Source organism: Candoia aspera, chromosome 7 (assembly GCF_035149785.1).
Source record: "Candoia aspera isolate rCanAsp1 chromosome 7, rCanAsp1.hap2, whole genome shotgun sequence".
Taxonomy (NCBI): domain Eukaryota; kingdom Metazoa; phylum Chordata; class Lepidosauria; order Squamata; family Boidae; genus Candoia; species Candoia aspera.
Genome location: NC_086159.1, coordinates 10,142,097 through 10,170,025, shown reverse-complemented (window position 1 = coordinate 10,170,025; position 27,929 = coordinate 10,142,097). Strand labels below are relative to the sequence as shown.

The window sequence follows — 27,929 nt, the reverse complement described above, 5'->3', positions numbered from 1 at the left end:
ATTAATTTTGGTTCGTAATGATGTGGGGTGAAGTTGTAACAGCTAAGATCATGCAAAACTTTTAATTTTCTTTTTTCTTTTTAACATTGTCAGGCTCTGGGAGAATGAACAAGTATCAGAATCTTTGTGGCTGTCAGATCTGAATGTAGCCCAGCTCAGTGGAGCAAGGGGGGCAGAATTTTTGGATTCTGATTTTGCACAACACTTTTTCATACCCAGAAAGTCAAAGCAGAGTATATGGAGTTACTTATTTCTTTACATCTCTGTACTGTTTGTCTCCCTGTAAGAGGCTGGTATTAATTGGGAGGGAGGGAGGGAGAGAAAAGAAATTGTGCTATCAAACTTGCAGGCTAAAAAGATGGGCAATCCAAAAGAGAAATGGAAGACAAAGAGGATATGAAGGGGATATACTGCAAGCTGGATTTCTATTCTGCTTGGCCGATGTTGTGTTCTTTTGGCTGGTGGGAAGCAAGCAACATCTTTCTTAATAGAAGAGAATCTCTGTAGCTCAGGGTTGAACTGTGGAGTTCTTAGTGCTGTCTGAGCTGGGTTGTTGGCTTGCAGACATTCCATGACCCAACTAGATAACATCATCAGTGCTCCAGGTAACATTACCAACATCAGCACTGATGAGGTTACCTAGCTGGGTAATGACACTTCTGCAAACACACAACCAAGCTCAGAGAGCACCAAGGACTCCACAATGTCTTTTCTCCCTCTTTCTTCTGCAGACCTGAGAGAACAGGTCTTCCAGAGGAGCGGCAGGTCATTTCTCCCCTTGTTTGAATGCTGTTTCTGAGATGCAGAACCTTCTGCTTCAGTAGCTTTTGGTCTCCTTGCTGATGGAAGAACTTGGAATGTGATTCCATGCTCCTCCCTAGACCTGGGGAAGCTCATTTAGGAATTGCAAGTTTCCTTATTTTAAATATTGATATGTACTGTTATCATCAGGGACACTAGAACTGGAGCCAGTGGTAAGGAAGAAGTCCTTATTATCAAGGACTTTTTTTTTTCAGTTGCAAAAACTAAAGTACAGGGGGGTGCTGTGCAGCAAAATGAAAAGAAGGTCAAATTTCTTGGGTTACACCAGACACGGACAGTCCAGAAAATTCACGCTACCCACCAATCAGAATGGCCAATATGCCGTTTCCTTCTGTTTCTGCAAAGGGTCTTCTCTAGGAACTCTCTAGGCTAGACTCTAGGCTGAATAATTGATCTCTTCACCCCAAAGTTCCTAAGACTAAGTATTGGACACGTTCTTTGGAGGATGAAAGACACTTATAAAAATAGACATATTCTGAATGAATCAGGATGGCATCCTGTCCCCGATTTTCTTAAGTTCCTTGTGTCCCATGCTATTAAATGGAGCATAGGGTTGTGACACATTTGGATGTAGGGTGTGCTAACCAGTGTGTGTGTGTTCTCAAGGTTTGACTCTGTAGTTGCCTTTTGTGTGAAGACTTGTGGGGAATATGCACTTAACACACTTAAGCCCAGCCTTCCTTCTCCTTCACTGTCACTTATCTTAGTGGTATATTAGCCTTCCCCGACCTTACTTATTTATTTATATATCTGAGCTTTTTTTTTCTTCTGGCTCTAGTCAGAAGAGACTCTGAATGGCTTATATACCCTCTATGATAAAAGGTTTAAAATGGTAAGAACAAAAACAGGTTACAAGAAGAAAAAATCCCCCAAACAAATTGCTTTCCAATAAGCAATCAATTAACTTTCACACTGGAGGAATCTGCTTCCTGTTTAACAGCCACATTTTTGTGGCTTTCCTGAAAAACAACAACAGGGTAGGGGCCATTCTAATCTCTGATGACCAGCACATCTGAAGGAAACCAGGTTGCACAGTTGTAATGCAGGAAAGAGATTTATTTCCCACCATCACACCACCACCCCCATACACACACATTTTCTTTGCACTCGCATGTCTGGTCATAGGACATGCTAGTGCAAAGAGAGAGAAAAAGTAACATGTTTTTGTTGTAACCAATCAAGTTTAGTGTTTGGGTGAATTGAGGTTACGTTTAATATAGCCTCAGACAAGAGTAGAAATAATGTATAAGAAACTGGAGCATGCAAGAAAATGGGACACATTTTCAGTTTTAAAATTTAGGGTGGTTTTTTTAATGCATTTATTATTTCTTACACATATGTATATATTCCCAAAGGTCTAGGCAGTTATAATAATAAGGTTAAAAACAGAATAACCCAATTAATCTAAACACATAAAGGAATGGGCAATCAAAAAAACATCAATCTGGTCATTGGAAAATCTTGCATTCAGTGCAGCAAAACAGTACAACAAATCAAACAGATATTATTAGAAATATAGAACTGATTTGCTTTTAAGAACAATCATCCTTCCCAGCTGTAAATGTAAATGTAAATTCCCCATGACCAGCTGAAAAGTTCCCGGCATTTTTTTGCAGCCAGTTTGAGAAGCTAAATTTTCCCTGCGTACATATGGCCATCTACTTACTTTGTGTCAATCAAATGACCTGGCACAAGCAGTCATGACAGTGACAGATAGTCTTTGGCACATGGCATTCGGCAGAGTAGCTGGCTGTTATCCTTTTCCAGTTCAAACGGAGATGAAAGAAGTTGACAAGTATGGCTTGCATGTTCCTCAGGAGAGTTCACTGCCATACACATAGCTAGGGAAGACAGATATTTTTTTTAAAAAAAAGAACTTATGAACTTGGAAAATGGCATGATGTAGAAGACAGAAGAGGGCATTCATGTCGAGACAGCAAATATGAGCAAGTTCCCTCTCCCAAGATGGTCTGGAGGGTTTCTTTCCTCCTTGGTGTCTTACTGTAAAATACTAATGAGTTGTGACAACTGCATATCATTGCTCCTTTATTCTGCCCAAGACATTGATTTGCTTTAATTCAGCTAGGGGTAGGGATGGAGCACATATTACCTTTTCCTAGGAGGACAGGAATGCCAAAATGGTCTTCCTTACACTTTTGTTTCCTTTTATGAGTCAAGATGAATGAACAAGGAACTTCCAATTCTACATCTATGTAGTTGGAAATGAAACACACTGGGATTTACTGAAACTCATAAAATGTTGACTTCACATTAAAACTGAGCAGAAAGAGAAGCAAAGTACAACCTGAGCCGTCTTTCTCCTCCTTTTTATCAAGATTGGTTAGGACTGTGGATTATGAGGGTGCCACAGTAGGCCACTTTGAATTGCTATTTCCACATGAAGTTAAATTCCTATTGGTTAATCCATGGACATTTAACCCTTATTGCAGAATTGAGTTACTCAGTAGAAGGCCTCCAGTTATGACTCAACTAGATTCGTCTCTATTTTGAACAAGTGGGAAGCCCCCCACCCCACACACAGGAGATTTTCCAGTAGTACACAGAAGTGAAAGCCTTTAGATAGGTGTGTTTTCCAGTGTTTAAATTCTATGCTTTTTCTGCCATGTTTCCAAGTCCACAGACATATGGCTATTCTCTTGCTGGAACTAGGAACCACCTGATCTATTTTGACGTAACAGTTCTCTGCAGTCTAATAACTGCTGGTTCTTACTTTAGTATTTTCTCCTTCCCCTCCTTCCTTCTGATGGCTAGAGGGCATTGTACCCCTCCTTCCATTTCCATTTCTTCATTAGCTGGAGCCCTGCAAGCTGTGAATCTTCTCAGGTAATTAGATGATGTCATTCTGATCCCAGTGAATATCTAGATTGTGAATCTGTAGCCAATCCACTCCCAAGGCTATTGGAAAATATAATGGGGAGGCTACCACAAGTTGGTGATTGTAGTGACCTGTACAGGTTCAGTACCCTCTGTGGTAGTCAGGAGCAAAAAAGGCCATGAGTAGTCTCAAACTTAATAAGAGGTAGGACAGGCTGAGTATTTCTGTGTGCAGCAGAGATACAATGAATTTGCCCACACGGCCAGAATCTACTAAGGCCTGCCATTGAATTACAGGGCCAGTCTCAGTCTGTGGGGTAGCAGAAATGACTAAGTGTTGATGCATCATGCCACAGGTTTGGCCTTCATTCAATTTCTGGTTGCCCCAGCCTCTGAACTCCCAGACCCTGGACTCCTTCATTTCCCCCAAAAACCAGTATTAGAGCATTTGGGGCACCTGCTTTCGTAGTGCCTCCCTTCCTTGCAAGGTACAACTTTTGGCTGATACTTTCAAAAGGTGTATCTTAACAGAGTTTTCCTATGCAAAATGATCTGGTTTTTCACAATACAGTATATGCCTTGTATGTCTTTCAGCACAACTTTCCTTAGGCAGCTAGTGGAGTTCGGCTAGGTTCCATCTACGTAGGTTCAAACTCTAAAGTCTGAGATGTCTGGAAGAAGAGAAAGAAAGACAAGTAGGGGGGTTTTACCTTCCTACCTGTTCTCTGTTACAGTTCCTCACATTTCCATTGTTGCCTGTGAAGAACTCAGTTAAGGCTATCATAGTCTCTGGGGCACCTTGGCATATAGTTTCATTTTATATTTCATCTGATAATCCCTCTTTGAACTGGTCAATTAAGCCTCTTCCATTCCAAGTCGCATCCTGAGCTAACAGCTGAAACTCAGCAGCATATTCCCACACAGATTGCTTACCTTGTCATAGGAACAGATTTCATGGTTGGTAGTCACTTGCTTGACAGAATCCTCAAAGCTGGCTCATAGGCATGCTGCAAAATGTGCATATACTGTATGTCTAAATCCGGACTGTTCTGAATTACAGGGGGGGGTGCTCATTTTACAGCTCCCTCTATCATTAGGCTAATTATAAATCTATGTGGGCTTGGCTGCTGGGGGATATCTGGTCTCAAGGAAATGCATAATTTACATGGAGTGAGGAAAGCCATATGTTTGCTTGGATTCCCACTGTATTTGTTAGGCAAAGAGGCAGGGATGTGGTGTCAGAGGACTATGGGTCTGTGGCTGTTTCAACAACAGCTGAAGGACTTGGGCAAGAACTAGTATTGGAACAACCAGTGGTGGTATAGAATGTCCCCCACACTGAAGTAACTGAGCTAACTGATTCATCAGGATGTTGCTACTAATTGCAAGGTATTGGCAACTTAATCAATAGTTAGCCAGGCTGCAAGAGGATCAGTAGTTACAGCATAATACCTCATCTCAAGATAAATATTCTTCTTTTGTTGTGATAGTAGTTTTTGTTTATTCGTTTAGTCGCTTCGTGACTTCATGGACCAGCCCACGCCAGAGCTTCCTGTCGGTCGTCAACACCCCCAGCTCCCCCAGGGACGAGTCTGTCACCTCTAGAATACCATCATTCCACCTTGCCCTTGGTCGGCCCCTCTTCCTTTTGCCCTCCACTCTCCCTAGCATCAGCACCTTCTCCAGGGTGTCCTGTCTTCTCATTATGTGGCCAAAGTATTTCAGTTTTGCCTTTAATATCATTCCCTCCAGTGAGCAGTCTGGCTTTATTTCCTGGAGGATGGACTGGTTGGATCTTCGTGCAGTCCAAGGCACTCGCAGAATTTTCCTCCAACACCACAGTTCAAAAGCATCAATCTTCCTTCTCTCAGCCTTCCTTATGGTCCAGCTCTCGCAGCCATATGTTACTATGGGGAACACCATTGCTTTAACGATGCGGACCTTTGTTGTCAGTGTGATGTCTCTGCTCTTAACTATTTTATCGAGATTGGTCATTGCTCTCCTCCCAAGAATTAAATGTCTTCTGATTTCCTGACTGCAGTCAGCATCTGCAGTAATCTTTGTGCCTAGAAATACAAAGTCTTTCACTGCCTCTACATTTTCTCCCTCTATTTGCCAGTTATCGATCAAGCTGGTTGCCATAATATTGGGTTTTTTTGAGGTTTAACTGCAACCCAGCTTTTTCACTTTCTTCTTTCACCTTTGTCATAAGGCTCCTCAGTTCCTCCTTGCTTTCAGCCATCAATGTGGTATCATCTGCATATCTGAGATTGTTTCTTCCAGAGATTTTAACCCATAGGTGTTGGCAAATCTAGCTGTCAAGCTTCGTACCAGTACTCAGCTGTAAATCTTAGTTCTCCAGCCACTTAACACCTTATTCAGAACTTCTTTTATTCAAGTCTCTCTCTCTTTTCTTTCATACAAGAATGAAGCAATGTACACACAATATACCCACTGCAATTATACTGTCTTTATATAGGTCTGCGCTTCACGCTTTAAATTCCAGGCTTTATCCAGGGTTTAAATTCTTGGGGATTTTTCCTCTTGCCTTTACAAGCCAGTGGAGACTTGGTTGTTCTTTTGATGGCCTTGGAAGGCACGTAATCTATGTTGACATAAAAGGTTCTCTCTAGCCTGGGAACCGCTAGCCTTGCCAGCTTCATTCCTTATATCCATGTCTAGACTTTGAACTGTCAAGGGTGACAGGGAGGGTTGTGGCATTTGAGCGCTCAAGGAGAACCATGATCTCTTTTTCCTGGTCTCTAACACCTGATATACAGTATAATGAAATTTTCTGGGCTATAGAGATTGTACAGAAGAACAGACAAAACAAAACTGTATGAATATAGACACCGAGAAATAATATCCATACCGTTGCCAAGAAAAATCACATGGACATGTATCCACTACAAACTGAGTTCAGCTCAAGACCAAGCTTTTGTTTTTGCTCTTTATTACATGTGAATCTAGAGCACATCAAGGCCAGGCTCTGGCATCTTTGGAGCAGCTGGTAAGGTTCTAAGTTACAGAATCTACCCCTGAAGCTGCGTCGCCTCCTCTTTCAACTGTCTTCAGGCAGCATCAGGTAGCTGTGAATTTCTTCCAGTGTGTTAATCTGGTCTAGCTCTTACACATTATGGGAAGTTAGAATGGCAGGTAGTAAAATTGCTTCTGATCATTCCAGCTTTCAGATCCAGCTACTGGTATGTTTGTGCTCGTCATGCTTGTTGATACCTGTTAAGACTTCTCTAAAAAGAGTTTCTTTTCTCTTCTTCCAAATGCCACTGCATTGTAATTTTACTGCATCTTCCTGTAATCAGGCTTTATGCAAAGCAGCTGTTTCCCATTCAGGGTTTCTTCCCCTTCCATTTTCTGAATGACCCATGCTTGTATGTTCTTGCCCATTCTGAGCATTTTCTATAGGAAATGCAGTAATGTTCAGCTTCAGGCCACCCAACAAGGCACTTGGATAGTTGATGGTAGATATCTTTGTTCTTCCAAAGCATTTGCACTGCTTTCATTGGATAGTACATTCATATGGAACATATCAGCCGGCAGTGTTTGCCCGGATGACCCTATCAAATTTCCTTTCTGGCTGGCTTTCAAGCCTTTTCACTCCATTTCAATTACTGTCGCATGGCGTGAACATTGTTATGTACAAATATGTGACTTATTTGGGCAGTCTTCCAGCTAGCTATTCTTAATTTGCAAAGGGAGAGGCAATCTGGCCTGCTAACTTCACAGCAATGCATTATTGCTACAGAAGCTAACAAATTTTTATCAGTAGATGATAGGACATACCAAGTAATAAGTTCCTGCATATGAACAACATCAGAAAGACAAGGTTTGGACTTTGCCTTTATATTCTTCAGTGGCCAAAATGGGTATTGCTGTATGCTGATAAGCATATAGATTAGGGTCCCAGGTTGACTGTCCTCATGAAGTTCAATACATGCAGGTTTCCATTTTAAGAGATCCATTTTCATCAAGAACAGAGCCAAAAGTGTCCATAGTGTCAAGGGCACAGTTAACCATCATGATCTCATTTCCTGTTCACAAGCTAATGAGAACATGCAAATAAACCACTTTTTTTTTTAATCCATTCAATTATGGCTGATTCTTGGAGACTGCCTGGACAGGTCCCTGCAGTTTTCTTGGCAAAATTTTTCAGAAGTGCTTTGCCATTCCCTCCTTCCTAGGGCTGAGAGAGGGACTGGCCCAAGGTTCCCAGGCTGGCTTCAAACCTAGGGTGGGACTGGAACTCACAGTCTCCCGGTTTCTAGCCTGATGCCTTAGCCACTACACCAAACTGGATCTCTAAACCACTTGAGTAGGTTCAAAACTCTCATGACATCTGAATAGTATTGGGCAATCTATATAATTAATGAATGGACCAGTGAATAAAGCTAACTATCCCAAAGTATAGTTTACAGATATTTGGTGTAGCAAACTCACAAAATCTGTGTAGGTCTAGGTTAGATCCATATTCAGATGGGAGGCTGAGAATAACCACCTTAAGTTCCAAGAAACTATACATATAAATACAGGTAGTCCTCACCTAACAACCATTCATTTAGTGATGGTTCAGACTTAGGACAGTGTGGAAAAAACTGACTTACAACCGGTTCTCACACTTACAACTCTTGCAGCTTCCCCATGGCCATGTGATCACAATTTGGGTGCTTGGCAACCAGTTTGCATTTATGACCATCGCAGTGTCCCATGGTCATGTGATTGACATTTTCAACCTTCCTGGCTGGCTTCTGGCAAGCAAAATCAATGGGGAACCACTTGATTTGCTTAACAACCACGTGGTTTGCTTAATGCCTACAGTGATTTGCTTAACAACCACCGCAAAAAAGGTGTAAAATCAGGTCAGATTCACTTAATGACCTCTTTGCTTAGCAATTGAAATTCCAGTCTCAGTTGTGGTCATTAAGTGAGGAGTACCTGTATGTAAAAATACTATTTATTTTTATCACCGCCCATCTCCCCCTCAAAGGAGGGACTCTGGGCAGTTTACAAAAAACAATAAGTACAGTGCTCTGTGTTGCCTTCCTCTTCTTCTGTTTCCTCCCTTGTGAAATCTTAACCATAAAACAGGATGAGTAATCTTAAATTTAACAAGGAGACAAAGGAGAGATGTAGAAACAGGTGAGAACTATGAATTCTTAAGGATGGGGTATAAGTGGTGAAGGTAAGAGATATAAAGAGAAATCGGTTTGGAAAGAGTGAGTAGATGCACTGAGAGTTTTGTACTTTAACAATTCTGACATAGACAAAATCAGCACTAAGGACAGAATCTGAGGAGATATAGTATATTGCCACTGAAAGTGGCAATTCAGGGTGCTTTCCTTCTCTAAAATGTATTGAGTAAAGAGGGGTAATGTGATAATGCTAATATTGTTTTCCTGCCCCTTTACTGTCTATTGTAGTGAACAGAGATGCCTAAAATGTGAACAAACCCACCCTGTTGCAAGTCTTTCATCAGCAGAATTCCTTCACATACTCACCTCAATCCATGCAAAAGAGAGAGACTAACCCACCAGTCTCTTGGCACTTTGCACTGAAAAGAAGGGAGGAATTGACAAAACCCTTGTCAATTTCAACTCTGCTCATTTGCTCTGGGCTACTGAAAGGGATCGGCAAAACCATCAAGCTGGCATTTCCCTTAAAGGACCTGACCAAGGTCTGGTCAAGGGTTAAAGCAAGAGTTCTCTCCAATGGGGCAGCAAAGCCACAGAACCTCAAAATAAATAATAAATAATATAAAAGCCTAGTTGCCCAGCAACTAGGCTTTAATATTATTCAGGTAAACTGCAGCTGGGCTGAAAATAAATCAACTTACAGTAGTTCTTCCACCTTGTTGATATTATAGGAACACATAGGAGCTAATTTTGAACTGGTACAGAACTCTCATGTGAAATTGCCTTTATTGGGTAGGAGGAGAAAGAAATTTAGAGCTGTTGTCTTCCTTTCTCAATTTGGCACCTTCCATGTGTGTTGGAACCAAAGCTCCCAGTATTCCCCAGGCAGTTTGGTACTTTTGCAGTTCCGAAACATCTGGATTGCATCCTGCTGTGAAAAGCTGATCTTTTCAGGCTAAGAAAGAATGCATAGGGCAATATTGTTTTCATGCTATTGTTTATTAATGTCTCCATTCTTTTTGGCAAAGGAATATTTCAGGTGGTGTGACTAACCCAGTAAGATTTCTGTACCACTCAAATGGGAGATTACCTTATTTTATGGTTCCATGAAATCTCTATTTGGTATTGTAAAAAAAATCCCTCCTAAACATCAAAACTGTGTACTGTAGTGATGCATATCAGCAAATAAGAGCGAGGTCTAATTGCATTTAAAAAGAGGGGTCTAGAGATGCAATGGAATATGAATGGTGGCTTAATTCATAGATATACAGACATAAATGGAGTGATTCCAGTTCATCAGCAGCTTGATTCAGAACACCCTTTGCAAATCTGTGGTTTTATTTCTAGGATAAAATTCAGCCCACCAAGCAACAGCCTTTCATTGCTGGTCTTAATTTTAATTGGACTTGATTCTTCTCTTTGTCCCCAACTCTAAATACAAAACCTATTACACATAAGGTAATAATAATACCACTCTGACAACAAATGCATACATATATCTGTATCCAAAATAAGTAATACTATCTCCCTCCCCAACAGAAATAGCTCTATGACATCTTATCATTCCTTCATTAACAAGGCAAGATTTCAGTTTTAGTGTGGCCTTGGTGTTCTAATGAGCATTGTTAGCTTATAATAACAGTACCTCGGGGAAAGATTTCAAAGGTAGTATGGCATCACAGCTGAACTTCTGAGGTATGGCTAAGCCATTAAGCCAAGAGGAGTTTCATGATCTTTTGGAGAGTTTAGCTGAATATTACAATTTCATGTACAGGTGAGGATTATAGATGTTGACTGAGATTTGACAACATTTTCTTAAGATCTGAAGATTAATGTCCTAATAATAGTTTTGCAGATATTAATGTGTAAGGTATGGGATTTAAGAAAAGTTCAGCATTAAAGTTGTCTGTCTGTCAACCTAACCTATTATATAGAATTATCATGAGGATAAAATGGAATAACCATTGTCATGAACTCCTTAGAAAGACATGGGAGGAATAATGCAGATATGATAAACAAGTAGTGTAATCTTACTCTGAGTTTAATGGCAGTTCGCCCCCAGGTTACCATTTATAAGATTGCATCATAAATTAGTGTGAAGTCCATGAATAATAATCCTCTTTTAGACATGAACTGCAGAGTTGTATCTAACTAGGAAAAAAAAAGACTCTAAGGGGAAGGGTAGAAGTGAAGATGATATGAAATATATTGGTAGAAAAAGTACTGCATCCTCCATATCGGTTGGATTTCTTGAAAATCAGGGGAAAGGTGATGGCCTGCATATTTTTAAAGATTTCTTAGGCTTGTCATATCCATATTAATCTATAACGTGTATTTTTTCAAGGTTTAGAAAATGTTGAGCAATCTTTAGATTTGCACTAAATTCTCTATGGTTTACTACTATGGAGAATGTATTATGTATTAAATGAAAGAACTTAGGATTGTTCAGTCTGTCTGTATTGCATGATCCTGCATCTTAATTCTATGTTAAGAATATAAATAATTACTTAAAATAGACTCCCAGCAAGCTCTAGACTGGGAGAAGGAATCCATGGCCCTCCAGATGATGTCCAGCTATAACTCCCAGCATCATGGTTAATAGTAGGGGATGGCGGGTGTTGTAGTTCAGTAACATCAGCAAGTCATAAGATCTTCCTCCTGCCATGGTAGACCATGATCACCAAGAAGGCTATCTTCACCCAGGGACAGAATAGTCTGAAAACATCATGTTGAATATCAGTATTTAAGCTACAGTTCAGGACAAAATTCCTGAAGTATGCATTAATATTGTGTTGCTTATAGATTTGAACAAGGCATATATGACTAGCATTGAATGTGACATTACAGTTAAGAGACAGAGATAGAGATAGATCAGCCAAACTCAGCCTAGTTTCCTCCAGATGTGTTGCCATTCTGCTTAGAAGTTATGGGAGGTCAAGTCTAATAGATGTAGAAAGTTCTCGGTTTGATGCAGCTATTGCATATCAAGAATGCACCAGAAGAGCTGCAGAGATGACTGACGCTCTTAATCAATATAGCCAAGTCTTCCAATGGTGAGCACAACAGTGAAAAGTCATTCATTTTTAACAGTATGTCCCACCACATTATGGAATAATCGAGTTTTCCCTTCTAAGTATGTTTTTCCCTTAGCAGTCACATGAAACAAATGCACAAATTAAATTGGCTTCAGATCCACTTATTTAGACACTCCACCATTATAAAAGACACTCAAGACATGGAGAATGCACACTTCTGGGCAAATGGCAAAATACAGATTGTATTTCATTACACTGCTTTGCCATAGAGACTGTTGGCAGCATCCCTAGAGCATAAAATTAATCCAAATTTTGGAGCTCTCTGTTATAGACCTTTGAGTAGACACGGTCCTTTGTTTGATTGCTTGAGGGTGCCATAACTTTTCATTCTCTAAAAATGTTGTCAGTTAACCATCTTGATGCACAGCGTGCGGTCATTCCAGTGTCCTTTTTCCTGGTCTTGAGCCAGACGTTGTCCTGCCCTGGAATGATTAAATTTGAACAGACAGATTCAATAATGTCAAAGTTCAATTTTGTCTAAAAATATTAACATGCTGTGCCCCATCCTGCATATTGCACATTTCATTCTCTCTTACAAACCATGGCAGGTCTATAAGAAGAAGCTCACTGACTAAATGAGAGGGGAATGAAACCCAGGCAATTCTAGTCTGGGACTGCTCTGTTGGAAGGTGGCCTTAGGTGCCAGCAATTGGGCAGTCAGCTGAGCAGAAATAAATAAATAAATAAATAAATAAATAAATAGCAGCCTGCCCTGGCTTGTGACCTCTGGGCCAATTGCCAACTCTGTGATTAAGTAGAAGCTAGGTACTTGGTTGGGGGTCTTGAATATTTGAAGTAAATGCCAGCAGAATTCCTTTTCTTTTCTTTTCTTCCTCTTCTCTTTCTCTCTTTTGTCTCCTTCCTTCCTTCCTTCCTTCCTTCCTTCCTTCCTTCCTTCCTTCCTTCCTTCCTTCCTTCCTTCCTTCCTTCCCCACAGGGTCCTGTTGTTTTCATCAGAATGACAAAACAATATTGTGGTGTCATGCCACAAACCACCTCTTTGGAGCATCCATGCAACTTGGTGATGCATATAGAAAAGGGGCAGGGCTTGCACTGTGACACCATGACACTGCTTTCATCACTCTGACCCTCACCTCACCCCCTTCTACGGATGCTGCTCCTTTCTTCCTCCCTCCCTCCCTTCCACATGCAACATGAACTATATGCTATTTCAAGTGAGATTTTGCAAACAGCTTTCTGTTCTGGAGTACTTATTTATGAACAGAATCCCTCACCCCAACACCACCACCACCACTACCACATACAAATGCTCAGATCTGTCAGGGGATCAGCACCATGTTTTGGGAATGAGCCACCCATTTCTGCACATCCCTAAGTCAGATCAAGAGTTGCCAGATATTTTGAACAAAAATATAGAAGGCAGTCTGTTCAATGGAAGATGGACTGGTGGCCTGGGCAGATAATGTCACTGGATGGTTGGTGCTGTTGGGTTTCCTATACCAGGCTGAGTTCAAATGTCAGCCCTGCAAAAGCCAAAGAGTGACAAGCTGTTAATGGGGAGGGGAGAAAAAGTCTTTTGAAATGTATACTATTTGGTGGGAATTTAATCTCAGCAGAGAAGACTCTGACCTTCAGCTCTGCAAGCATTCTTATGTCCTCCAGGATTCAGTTTCTAGAACAGCCAAGCAAACGCCTGTGGAAAGATTATAGGCAGGAGACACATGTAAAGTCCTACACATGTTCCTACCAATTGATATTCATAGGTCTGTTGCTGCTCACCCTGGAGGTAATATATAGCCAGCATGACTATTAGCCATTGATAGTCTTCTCCTCCATAAATTTGTCTAATCTCCTTTTAAAACTGTTTGGGTTCCTGGCCACCACTATATCTCCTGGTAGTTAATTTCATAGTTTAAATAAACATAGTTTAACTTCACAGTTTTATTATCACTTCTGACTTTCCCAGCTGTCTGCCTCATACACTTTGCTCGGATGCCCTTTTGTCTATCCCTCCCTTCTCCCTGCCCCCCCTCCCAGTTAAATGATGCCAAATGTTATAACCTGGAGTTTGCTAAGACCACTGGTTCACCAGAACTGTGTATGGCTCCAAATATAGTTATGACTATCATAAAATATTGTCTAAATTTATCTTTGGAGACTGATATTAGTGTTTCTTTTAGCTGAGATGTTGATTAAGGCACATGCTGGACTTTTCAGTTTGAAAACATACTGGAAACTGAGGACTGTTTCCATCTGATGATTGAATGGGACTTTCTGGCCAAAGGGATTCCACCTCTTTGCTGGCTACCCAAATCTTTCTTTTCTATCCATCTCCCTCCCTCCCTCCCTCTGGTGTATATTCTGCTTTTCACTCAGGACTTCATGCACTGGTGGCTTGGACTGTTGGGGAGCTGGGTAAGAGTACCATGTTAGGAGGATAGAAGACTGCTCACAGGGCATATGGCCCTTAGGGTGAAGCCCCATGAATGCCATTCTAGTGCTGCAGATTACCACATCTGTCACTCCCTAATTTGTCTAAATGAGAAAAGTCTTAAAGCTCTATTTTTGCTGTAAAACTTTCAACGCCTCCGAAAAATAAAAGCCAAAAACTTTTGCTCATGTCTGCTCTGGTTGTACTATGCACATCACTAGTTATGCCACAGTGTCCCTTGGGGGCTGAAAAAGATGAAAAGGAAACACCGGTCCCTAATCCCAAAAAAATTGCCCTCCCTTGCAATCCAGGAGGAGAAATTGAGCCAGAACCATTCAGAGTGATGTATCTTCTTGGCCATACAATCCACATTTGTCATCTTTGGTAGCTACTGTAGAAGCTGGGATCACCCTTGATCACCTTTTGCATCACCCTTGATCACCTTGAAATGCTATTCTAAACTCTTTCTCAGAAATTGTATGCTTTGTTTAGCATTCCAGTTTGATGCTCGTCAACCTTCATTGGCTGTTTACACTAGCAGTCCAACATTAAAAGAAGATCACTCAATAAAAATGCATGATTTTAACATTGGACACAGTGTTGATGCATGTTTGTCCTTGCTCTGTTTATTGTCACATATAGCCTGGTATTACTTAGCATTACAATAGAAAGTGTCTTCAGCAGAGGTGCATAATTTTGTTGACCTTTTTGTCCTTTAAAATAATGGCCTAATGTACAGTGTTGGTACATGTTTCATTTTTGTATGCGTTCGTTGCCACTCAGCGTCTAACTTCTCCTTTACCTTGGCCTACATTCCCCCCAAGTAGCAGCAAGTTAACAAAGTACTGTTGCTATGTGTTTCTCCAGCCTGCAACACTTCTCTTAAGAAACTCTGTGGCCTAGCTGAAGCAGCTGCTCTCAATTCCCTCCTGAAATTCTACCCCTTGGAATGGTTTTCTGTATCGTGAGCCTTGTTCTGCCACTCTATAGATCAGCCATGATATAAGATGCTGGTTTGGGTTTCTTTTTTTTAATTAATTCACTTTAGGATTCATTCACACAATGTCCTTCCTTTCTGATTCAATGTGCTCCTGAAAAAGCAACTCACAGATCATGCAGGAATGCTTCCTTACTTTAGCACAGCACCTATTTTATTTGCAGAAAGCTTCAGCTTGAGTCCCTAGCATCTCCTACTAGTGCTGGGCAGAGAGATTCTTCAGCAATTTTTAAAATCCAGTTCAGTTTGATAAAATATACAATAGTTTCCTTCTGAGATTTCCTTCAGAAGAGAAGAAGGGGACCTGTTTTTGGAGAGTTTGCTTTTGAGAGTCTTCTCAAAAGAGAAGCAAACATTCGCTGGGGAGAGTGTGGTGTTCATGCTAACTTGGTTACAAGGTGGCCAAGCCATCTGTGTGGATGTCCTGCCTCTCTTAGTACAATGTTCTATCCAGTAGTTTGCAGCCTCTGTGGATTCTCATACTTCCATTAAGTCCCAGGGGAAGACTTCAGAAGGAAACGCTCTCATGGAGTGTATTCAGTGGCTAAAGAGGAATCCTGGCCTTGATAAACTGTTAAAGAATTTCTCCTTACCTAAAGAAATTCAGAAAAATCCATCCAGTTTCCCTGCTCACAGATGGGAAAAAAATGAAATGCCTAAGTCTAAGGATCAACTCACAGATCCTGCCTCAGATCCAGGAGAGCCAATAGTCATCAAATCGGGCTAGATCAATTGTGTGTGTGTGTGTGCGCGCGTGGGCGTGTGCCTTTGAGTCAGCATTGACTCCTGATGACTGCCTGAATGAGCACCTGCAGTTTTCTTGGCAAAATTTTCAAAAGTGGCTTGCCCTTGCCTTCTTCCTAGGCTGAGAAAGAAGGACTGGCCCAAGGTCATCCAACTGGCTTTGTGCCTAAGGCAAGACTTCGGGGGAGAGATGGGTGGTGATAAACTTTGACAAATAAATAAATAAAAATAAAATAAGACTACAATTCATGGTGTTCTGGTTTCTGGCTTGGTGCCTTAACCGCAACACTAAACTAGTTCTCAGATCAACTATTAGGTCCAATAGGAGCCAGTTTCTTGTTTGTTTGTTTTCTTTGTTTATTTAATCAAATTTTGGGCACCTTACAGATACTTTTTAAAAAATACATGGAAAAACACACAACCAACTGGGAGAAAAGGACCAACTATAAACCATCCACAAAGGCTGAGTCTTTGTTGGGTAAAGATTGATTCATTGCCACTATTGACTAGAACTCATTGTCAATGGCAAATAGGTGTTTATTGCTATGTGACAAGACAAAGGTGTGTTGGTGATTGGACAGTCTGTTTCAGAAGTAACCTACAACCTCTTCTGAATGAAATTGCATTCCAGTTGGAGTGTGTGCAGCTTTCATTGGCCTGAAGACCACACCAGCTTTTACACTGCGTTTTGGGCCACCCTGCAAAATAGGATTAGCCATATAAAAGGGTTTCCAAGTGGGTGGGAACTGAACTAAATACTGATGTTGTTTTAAGCATTTATTCATTAAGCTTTAAGACATTTTAGCACACAGCTATAATTTCTGTCCCCACCCATCTCAACTGAGTTTCAGTTTTAAAGTATCTGAGCAAAACGTCTCCCCAACTCCTTAAGCATGTGCTGCTGCTTGCAGAGAGGTGTTCTTCCAGATCAGCATGCAGAGGACTGTTGCCTGTAAGAGTTACGATTTTACAAACGGAAGGACTTAAAACATCAAAATGTCTCTGCAAATTATGATTTCACATTAACTAATAAGGTAGCTTTGGAAAGGTAATTGATCTTACAAAGAAAATGGAATAAAATTAAGAATGTCTAAGTGACTCCCAGTGGGACTCTCAGATGTCTACCCTGGAGTTAGTAGGAAAAGTCCAAATGCAGCATGGTTGGCTTAACCAATTTTGAAGTACTTCATTACTCATGAAAGAATGTGAGATCATTGGCCAGAGTCTAAAATGACCTAACAGTAGCATTAGTGACTCCTCCAATACTGTATAATTGCCAAGGAAATAGACAAAAATACTTGACCATGGTGAAGTTCCAGAGTCATTGATTCTTCTGTATTCTCCAGTGGGACTGCCTTTCAACAGGGCTCAGAAACTACCACCAGTCGAGAAGTAGCCACTTGTTTCTTAATAAGGAAGGAACCACTTGGAGAGACCTTCTTTGACCAGTGATACCTTCCTGGCTTCCAGATGGTTTCTGAGTCCAGTTCAAGTGGCTAGATTAACTCAGAGAGAGCTTTAAAACTATAACAGTTTGGAGATGAAGATATCACAAGAATTGTCATCTCCCGTATTCTAGAGATCTTTGGTGGTCCTCCTTCATTCAGGGCAATGGATGGCTGTGCAAGATAGTGTCATGAGTAAGGATGGCGAGCAGGGGGCTCCCATCCAGGCTGTAAAGCGCATGCGTAGCACTGAGGAATTAGGTAGCCATTCCAAGAGACACCGATCGGGCCCGCCTTAACCTTTGGGGTTTATATGTCTGGGTTTTTCCCACGCTTCTTCAGTTTGTTAGGATTTCCTGTTATGTAGCAGCAATAAAACACTAGAGACCTGTTCCTTGTCTCAGCGTGGTTCCTGGCTGTTAGGACAGATAGACTCCTTTCAATAGCAGCACAGAGACCATGGAATTTTTCCCCAGGAAGATTTGGTGTATTCTTTTCTTGATGGCTTTTAGATGCCAACTTAATACAGAAAGCATGTTGGGCCTCGCCAGTTACAAAGGATTGTGATTTGAATATTGCAGCTGTGGTTATATGTTCCCCCCCAAAAAAGGCAAAACCAAAGATTTCAGTTGATGCTGAACGTGTTTTCCTTTTCAGTTTTTCTTGGGTGCTGCTTCTTCACATTGTCATGTGTTTGTTTGTTTGTTTGTCTCATCTGTTGTTTTTATTGTGCTTTTCTGTGACTGTCATCTGCCTTATGGTTCCATATGGATGAAAAGGGGGGATGTCAATATCTGAAATGCCTAAATAAACATCAGCAAGTAAAGCATTTTTCACCCCTTCCCAATAAGCTATCCTTCAGCTTTCCCCTTCCTCTACACAGTTAATTATCAAAAGATTTGGAACCATGGGCCCCTTTGCATAAAATCCCAACACTCATAGGTTGGTGCACCTTCCGACACCAGCACAGATCTGTGTCTGTCTAGAATTATATTTTAAGAGTGGTTATTTTGGCCCAGAGGAAGATTCCTGAACTGGGATAGGTTCTCTACCTGATCGGCTTCTGTTGTTGTTGTTTTGCAGCAATTATACGCTGCCCAGCTTGCAGCCATGCAAGTATCTCCTGGTGGAAAAATATCCGGCATTCCCCAAAGCAACGTTGGTGCAGCAGTATCACCCACCAACATTCACGCTGACAAGATCGCAACCAGCCCACCACCCAAAAGCAAGGTAATGCTTTAAGATTCACCTGCCAGGCTTTCTCATACAGTACATATTAATAGGATTTTTGCATGTTATGGATGTAACTAATTGAGGACGAAGGTAAGGATTATGGGTAGGCTGGCCATATTTCCTTGAGACAAAAATGGGACATTGGGATGGCAAAATGGGACACGGTTAAAAACGGGACATTGGGATGGTAAAACGGGGCAGGGCTGTGCAACAGGTTGGATCGGCAGGCAGGAACTTCTCCGGTTTTCTCTGGCTGGGAATCTTTGGATTCCTTCATTTGTGAGAGGCAAGGCTGGGCTGGAGAGTCTAGTGAACGGTTGTCCCCAACAAGCCGTTCCTCCTCTGGCTGTGCTTTTATGTTCTTTTCTTCCTGCCGTTTCAAGGCAGGAGCCAATCAGCTCACCCTTTGATCACCGCCTATCAGCTGATCCTGTTTTTTTCCTTTTTAGGTTTCCCGCCAGGTTGAGCTCTGCAGCTTTTTTCCCACCATTTCTGCTGAGCTCCCCCTCCTTCCACTCAGTCAGACTGCATTCTGACAGGTTCACGGGAACTTTCAAATTTTTAAGTAAGGTTTTTAAGAAAACGGGACAATATGGACATTTATATTAAAACAACGGGACAGTCTGGAAATGTTAACAAAACAGGACTGTCCCGTTCAAAACAGGACGTATGGTCAGCCTAATTATGGGTACAGAAAAAATCACTTTGGCATTCTGATTGATGCATAGTGATAGAACAGCAGCTATTAGAAATCAATAAAACACCCATTGCAACCTGGGTTTGCACAAAAGCAATATGGATATTGCATTATATGGATTCCATAAATTGCTACAGCTGGAGCAGGGCTTATAAGCTATCTCATCCAGTACCTGCTTTATGCAGGAAATCCAGAATTAGACTTGATGATACTTCAAGTCTACTTTTGGTCTTCCACCAAAATAGACCTTAACAGCCCTCAGGTACCTGGCAAGGTCAAGCTGCTCTTATCATCCAGGTGTTCCTCATGATGTTCTACCAAAATCTATCCTTCTTTAACTCTGTTAAATTTAATTCACTTTTCTGGAATAGAACAATTGTTTGCCTTTTTCCTGTACTGTAGCCCTTGAGGTTTCTGAAAAATGCTATTCTATTCCCCTACAGATTTTTCTTCTTTAGGGTAACATTGTTCACAAATTAACTAGGTAGGTTCAGTGACTTAGGAAAACTGGATTCAAAATGCACACATTAGGAAGAATAGCATACAAAAATGCATCAGTGAGTGGGGGTTGGTTGCAAATATACATATACAAGAGGAAATTGGATCTAGAAATGCATACAGATTTCCACATAAATGTTGAACAAAACATTTGCAAAGTGATACAGAACAGGTCAAAATGAATTTGTGTTCTAGTGTGTGCAGAGTGAATCAATAGAGTATGCAGAGGGTAGGTTTCTTTTATGGTGTGTTTGGGTCCCTATAATTTAATATCCAGACATAAATTTTCAAAAATGAATACAATGTAAGAGATGGTCCTAAATTTCTTTCTTTCCAGTAGTGCAGGGCTGTCTTCAGAACCAACTTATATTTTGCAGTAAAGGTAGTCCTCATTTAGCGACCATTCACTTACGATGGTGGTGAAACAGTAACTTTGTGACCAAACCTTGTATTTACAACCTTCACAGGTTTTTAAAGCAAAGAAAAGCTGAAGTTAGATCATAAGCATAGTCACGGTTTCACTTAGTGACCCCTTCGCTTAATGACCAAGTTGCTGGTCCCAATTATGGTCACTAAATGAGGCCTACCTGTACTTAGTGGAATGACCATGTGAAAGTGATGGTACATGTTCCCATGATCAGCCCAAGAAGTGCTGCAAAGGAGGAGCAGCTTTTGCCCAGAACTTCATATTTCTGTGTGTGTGAGACATTTTGCCTGTGAAAAGAAAGGGCAACTTTCAAACGTGAGCCATTTATTTTTTTCTGGGAAAGGATTAATGCTAGCTGTATTCATTCCGGTTAGCATTTGTCTCTCAGTATCTCCACTGGGAGTAAAAAGCCCAAGCTAACTCTCAGCGTGATTACAGTTTGTTATATCCATACAGCCTCAGATTCTCAGATACATAGAACTGAGGGACAATATCCAATCAGACCCACGTTCCTTCATTTTCAGAATTAAAAATGGTCAGCTTCTCTTTTGCTCTCCTGGAGCAATATGGGGTGGATGTTCCTACTGCCAGATGGATTTGCAGTTGACTGAACAACCATTGCCAACACATAGTCCTTCATGGCTCTATGTCAATATGGAAGGAAGTATGCAGTGAGGTACCCCAGGGTCCAGTACTCTTCAGCGTCTTCATAAATGACCTAGAGGAGAGAATAGAAGGGTTGCTCAGAAAATTTTCACGTGACACAAAGCAGGGGTGTAGGGAGATTGCTAACATCCCAAAAGACAGGTTCAAGATTCAAAAGGACCTTGATAGATTTGGACATGGGCCCTATCCAACAAAAGGTTGTTCAGCAGTGAAAAATGTAAGGTTCTGAACTCAGGCAGGAAAAACCAGAGGCAATAGGTACCAATAGGTGGTACCTGCTTAGCAGTAGTGCTTGTGAGAAGGATCTGGGAGTCTTGATAGACCACAGGCTAAAAATGAGCCAGCAATGTGCCACAGCTGCCAAAAGAGCCAATGCAGTTTTGGACTGCATCAACAGAGGTATAGTGTCAAGAGCATGAGAAGTGGTAGGTCCACTCTATGCTACAATACAAAAAGGATGCTGATGAACTGGGAAGAGTGCAGGGAAGAGCAATGGTGAAGGACTTCGAGGCTAAATCCCATAAAAAGTGGTTAAAGGAACTTGGTATGTTTAGCCTAAAGAAGAGAAGGCTAAGGGGAGTCATGACAGTGATCTTCCAATACATGAAGGGATGTCACAGGGCAGAGTGCATGGATGAATCCTCTGGAGCACCTGAGGGTAAGACAACAGCAAGAAACTGTGAGAGCTGTTAAGAAGTGGAACAGCTTGCCTCCTGAAGTTGTAGGTGCTCCATCATTGGAGGTTTTCAAGAAAAGATTGGACAGCCATTTGTCTGGGGTAGAATGGGAGGGGTTGGGGTGGCCTTCGAGGTCCTTCTAACTCTAGGATTCTATGAGTCTATGATTCTGCATCTCTACTTGTATTCCATTCCAAGTACGGAGTTTGGCTTTCAAGCAGTTGTATTTAGGAATGAAGGCTGAGATACTCTTGGTTCAATCTTGGCACTGAACTTGATGAAAAACATGATAGTTCCTTCATTAGCTTATCTCTACCTTGCTGTGGACATTCTTTAATAGCATCGCCATGGTTTCCTTGGGCTGATAGTGGTGCTTCAGTGTTTTAGCCTAGGCCCAGATTAAAGAGGCTCAGATTAAAAACAGTGTGGGAAAGAAATAATGGCCCTGAATGTTCAATGATCTCTATAACCCTAGGATAGTAAATGACTTAGGCAGGCCCAGATGTGATTATGCGAACAAGTCACATTGTACAATCTAGATCTGTTTTTCCTAAAGCTTTATAGGTTTTTTCCAGTGTGATTGTTCACATGTAGACAAAGTAAGCATTTTTCATTTCTTCCTTTTGGCTTGTGATCTAAATCATGTGATCGAACCAAGCTGTTTGAGCTAGTGAGCAGAGTGAATCACTTCATCTAGCTAATTCTAGAACTCACATTGCTCCTCAAATGTATCCACAAACTTTCTTATACCTTACTTGAGAGCGGTCAGCATCCTTTCCTGTGGAAAATGAGAAGAATCCTAGGGCTGCTGGATAGAAGCTGCTAGCATATATTTTCTGCATTGAACAAAAATACAGGGTCAATCCATGTAAGATGTTTTCCATAGGGTTGACCCTGGCATATAGAATGGATGGAAAGACAGATGAGATGGATGGATGGATGGATGGAGTTAGCAGGAGTGTCCACAGAGTATGGTAAAAAAAGGTTAAGATAGCAGCAACAATGGTGCAAATAAAGCTGTGCCTATTTTTATGTATACCATATCTGTGCAGCTTTAATCTTCATCTTCCCTTTTTTCACCGTGCTCTGGAAAAGAGAGAGAAAGAGAGAAGATACATACATACATCAGCCTAGGATTTGGGGCAGGAAATAAGGAAAGGCAGCCCAGTTGGGACATTGACTTGGGTGGGGGGTCTGTTCTTCTCTGGCCACATCTCTGAGGATCACTTTCCATATTATAGCTAGCAAATACTGAGATTTTTTTTCAACTGAGCTTTGCTAGGAACAAAGTTTTAAACCCCTTCCTATTCAAATACTTGGCATAGTTTTGTAAACAGCCCAGAGTCCCTCTGGTGGGAGGAGATGGGCGGTGACAAATTGGATTGATTGATTGATTGATTAATAAATAAATAAATAAATAGATAGCTAGATAGTTGCTCTCATAAGGCAAGTGTCCGAAAAAAAATACAAGGATAAACCATGTATCTCTTTCAGCCCTTATTTTTGTGATTAGGTGGTTACGGTATTGACTTGATAATGTTCACAGAAACTCAAATGCCCACCTGTGAAAAGAAAAGAAAAAAGATAATTTTCCCCCACTCACAATTACTAGAATTATGTTGCATTCTTTCCTCTCTCTCCTTGTCTTTCCTGGTGGAGGGACATCTATTCCCCCCCTCAGGGGTTTCTGTATCCTGGAGTCCTGACAAGGGACAGCAACAGAATTAAGCTGCAAAGAGAAGGCAGAGAAGAGTGGTGTGTATGTTGTGTGTGTGTGAATGTGAGTGAAGGGGGCCCTCCAAACGGCTGTAAAATTGTGCAGCATGGGTCCCTCTGAATCATGCTGTTTTCAATCTGCTGTGTGCCAGTTGGAGGTTCAGAGGAAAAAGAGGGGCGGGTGAAACAAGGGGATAATACTGAGAAATGATAGCGTGTCTGTGACCTCCAAGCTAAGGCTGGAAATCCGAGACATTGATTTCACTTAGCATTCCTGCTGAGAAATCTGGCAGAGTTCAGATGTAATAAAAGAACAAGATTCTGTTCTAATGGTAATGGCATATGACAGACATGTCTGTCATTTGGTCTGTCCTCCACAACACACCGAGAGGGAAGGGGGAGACTGATTGGAGAAAAGTCTCCTGATCTGCCTGTGGAGTTGGGTGAGAGCCATCCGGAGCTTTGAGCTGAATCACAGTGTATTCCTCGTAATACAAAGTGGCATGAAAGGGGATGAGATCCAGTGAGGTGCAATGGTTAAATGCTGGACTGAGACCGGCAGGAGCCAGGCTGAGGGCTGCTCTCAACCATGGAGCTCGGTGGATACCTTTGGGCTGGTCGCTGCCAGCCTTGTCTTCCTGACCAGGTGGTTGTCCCAAGAATGCAATATGGAGAGATTCTTTCCTCACCCTCCTATACCATTTTCAGCTTCCAGAAGAAAGGCAAGATATTAATGTCATTGAAATAAACCTTTTCAGGGCTTCTGAAGACAGTGAACAGGAGTGTTGAAACAGGAGCTGAAAAGGTGACCAAGAAGGTTGACCACCAGAGTGAGAAAGATTTGGGCTTCCAAGTACTGCTGAACTGCATCTTCTAGCACCTGTAACCATTGGCCAAAACAGTTGCAGTAAGCTCTGATCCTTCACTATCAGCTATAGTTTGTATGTGCAGTGTCCATGTATGTAGAAGTAAAGCCTCCTTGGAGTTGAGTTTGACTTCAGGAAACTTCATGAACAATGCCTTTTCCTAGAACATCTCCTTTACTTCTCAGACTAGGGATTTCCTAGTGGTCTTGGGTCCAGCTATTCACTTAGCAGTTTTGAGATCAGCCAAACTCAGCTAGTGCTGCCCCCTAGTGGGATATATACATATGACAGAATAGAAAACCTTTAGGCAAGGGGAATTACCGGGAGAAGAATGGATTCTTCTTCACTTTGTCCATTCAGGTGTGAAACCAGTTGCTGGACTCTACCTCTTCAAAGTAAGGGTGGCCACCGACTCCATGGATTGCTCCTTTACTGTATACTAAAGAACCCCCTGCATATAGAAAGCCAATATGTCAGGGATTTCAAGGAACCTGCGGGTTAAACTGCTGAGCTGCTGAGCTTGCTGATTGGAAGGTCGGCGGTTCAAATCCACGTGATGGGGTGAGCTCCTGTTGCTAGTCCCAGCTCCTGCCAACCTAGCAGTTTGAAAACATGCAAATGTGAGTAGATTAATAGGTACCGCTTCGGCGGGCAGGTAACGGCGTTCCGTGTAGTCATGCCGGCCACATGACCACGGAAGTGTCTACGGACAAACGCCGGCTCTTCGGCTTTGAAACGGAGATGAGCACCGCCCCCTAGAGTCGAACACGACTGGACTTAATGTCAAGGGAAACCTTTAGCTATACTGATAATGTGATTATGTGCCATCAAGTCAGTGTCCACTCTCAGCAACCACATAGATAGATTTTTTCCATGACAACAGGCCTACAGCCTTCTCTGGAGAGCTGGGTCTTTGCACAATGTGTCTAAAATATTGTCTGGTCATTTGTGCCTCGAGCAAGAACTCTGGGTTGATTTGCTCAATGATCCATCAGTTTGTTTTCTTGGCTGTCCTCAGTATTCTCAGGAGTCTTCTCCATCAAGTTCAAAAGGGTCAATACGCTTCCTAACCTGCTTCTTCAAAGTCCATTTATACAGTATATTCTATCTATGTGGAAAACTCAATGCTTCAAACATACTGTATATCCCAAGCCATGGTGGGTCTTTAAAAGTCAACTGCCATATCTTATAATGTGCTGGGAAGATTAACAAGCAAGAGCAGAATCAAATGGCCGTGTTAATTGTGCCAACTGTTTACTTTGCAGCAAAGTCAGATGAGTCCATGGGAAGCAAGAGAGTCATATTAGCTATATATGTTCTTCCCAACGAACATTAAGAAGCTTCAGGTCTTACGTTATAGCATGTAGAACAAGAACAATACACCCGTTGTCTTGTTATGCACCACACAATATTTTCCTTCCTTATCTTTTAACCTCATATAAAAATGCACAGCCTTTATCCATGTGTAACATGTTTAAGCCTTGTATAGTTTTCCTCTTTCAAGGTGTCTCCGGTCTCCCATGAATTTTTGGCGCAGCTTGTGATGTTAGCTAAATATCTCTTGATACTTGACAAGGCACGATACATTGTCTGAAGTCTCTGCAGGGAGTGGAGGAAAGGGAGCCCATTCAGTATGAAATATTAACAAGAGCCACCAGTTTTCAGCTGCTTTCTCTTTAACCTTATTATGATCCTGGTCTTTTGCCCAAGTCACAGTTTTGTTCAGATCCATGGCAACAGTGTGCATATTGTCTGAATCGTTGTTGTTCTTTTTCAACCATTTTACTCAACCATAGTACCTGGGAGTTGCAATGAGGGCTGGAAATGGAGATTCAGGCAAGCTGCAAACAGCACTAACCAGCTAGGCATAAAATGTTCTATTGTAATTGGAGTGCATCAGGCTCTCAAATGCTGCTTGAAATTATCTTTAAGCAAAGAGCGAATCTTTATTCTCTCATTAGCGCAACCTCCCTGATTATAAGTCAGGACTGGAAGGGGCTGAGAACTCAACATCAGTTGGATTAAATTGGGTTGAAGTAATGAAGACCCCTGGATAATGGAAAAAGCCAGGGAGTTTCAGAAAAACATTTATTTCTGTTTTATTGACTATTCTAAAGCCTTTGACTGTGTGGACCATAACAAATTGTGGCAAGTTCTTAGTGGTATGGGGATACCAAGTCATCCTGTATGCCTCCTGAAGAATCTGTATAACGACCAAGTAGCAACAGTAAGAACAGACCACGGAACAACGGACTGGTTTAAGATTGGGAAAGGAGTACGGCAGGGCTGTATCCTCTCACCCTACCTATTCAACTTGTATGCAGAACACATCATGCAACATGCTGGGCTTGAGGAATCCAAGGCTGGAGTTAAAATCTCTGGAAGAAACATTAACAATCTCAGATATGCAGATGATACCACTTTGATGGCTGAAAGTGAAGAGGAACTGAGGAGCCTTATGATGAAGGTGAAAGAAGAAAGTGCAAAAGCTGGCTTGCAGCTAAACCTCAAAAAAACCAAGATTATGGCAACCAGCTTGATTGATAACTGGCAAATAGAGGGAGAAAATGTAGAGGCAGTGAAAGACTTTGTATTTCTAGGTGCGAAGATTACTGCAGATGCTGACTGCAGTCAGGAAATCAGAAGACGCTTCATCCTTGGGAGAAGAGCAATGACCAATCTCGATAAAATAGTTGAGAGCAGAGACATCACACTGACAACAAAGGTCCGCATAGTTAAAGCAATGGTGTTCCCCGTATGGGCTGGTCCATGAAGTCACGAAGAGTCGGAAGTGACTAAACGAATAAACAACAACAACAACAAATGAAGACTGAGTGACTCAGACCCAGGGCAAGGCAAGGCTGTTGTGATGGCATGTTGTAATCATTACATACCACCTTAACCATTGGAACTCAAGTCAGTATGTACTTAGGGTTTATTCTTATGGGGTTCTCTATTCAAGGAGAGACTAAGTTGGGTTCCCCTAGACCCCGCCTTACACCCTAACTGCACAAGCTGTAATAATTGCTGTATAAACTGAGAACAAAAGTTGGTAGCTTCAAAAAAAATTATGTGTTGTTAAATGTGTTTTTAACTGAACCCAGCAGAATTTATACTCATAATTATTCTGCTTTTATCTATAGTTTATTACCATCTGCTGCCTCAAACACCATTTTGAGTGGAAAGGGAGAATGCCTTTGTATGTAAGATGGCATTAATTAATTCATTAGGGTTTTAAAATAGAATAAATGTTCAAGGGTGTTCTACTTGGCCCAGTCCAGAATGAAAGGGCTGGTAAAATTCTAACTTTCCTCAAACTGTCATCTTTAATAAATGGGCTTCCTGGTTTGTGTCAATGGGAGTTGTAGTCCAGCAGAAGGTTGAGAAAGCCTGTTGTAGTAGATGTCCAGCTTCTCTCAAGTTTCTGGACATTGGACCAAGAGCGTTAATTTGTCCTACAGTCAGAGAATGACAGACAGAAAAAGATTGGGCGTCAAAACTCTATTTTGTGCATAAAACCAACAGCAAAAGAATATCATTTTATAGCATATATATGTATTGGACATCAAGCCAAACCCTCACAATTTTTATGGCTATTAGGATGGCAAATAGTGTTGCTGTATCCAGCTGGCCAGAAATTCCTATCTGGCCCATAAATGTGTAAGTGTAGGG

At 41.5% G+C, this 27,929-nt stretch overlaps 1 protein-coding gene across 1 annotated transcript in view; it reads left to right on the top strand.

The window, feature by feature from the left end:
• The window catches only part of SOX5 (SRY-box transcription factor 5), a 412,396-nt gene that overhangs the window by 297,370 nt on the left and 87,097 nt on the right, over positions 1-27,929 (top strand). The window contains exon 8 of the mRNA XM_063308662.1: positions 18,561-18,707. Coding sequence (XP_063164732.1) covers positions 18,561-18,707 — 147 coding nt within the window. The remainder of the gene's footprint in view (positions 1-18,560; positions 18,708-27,929) is intronic.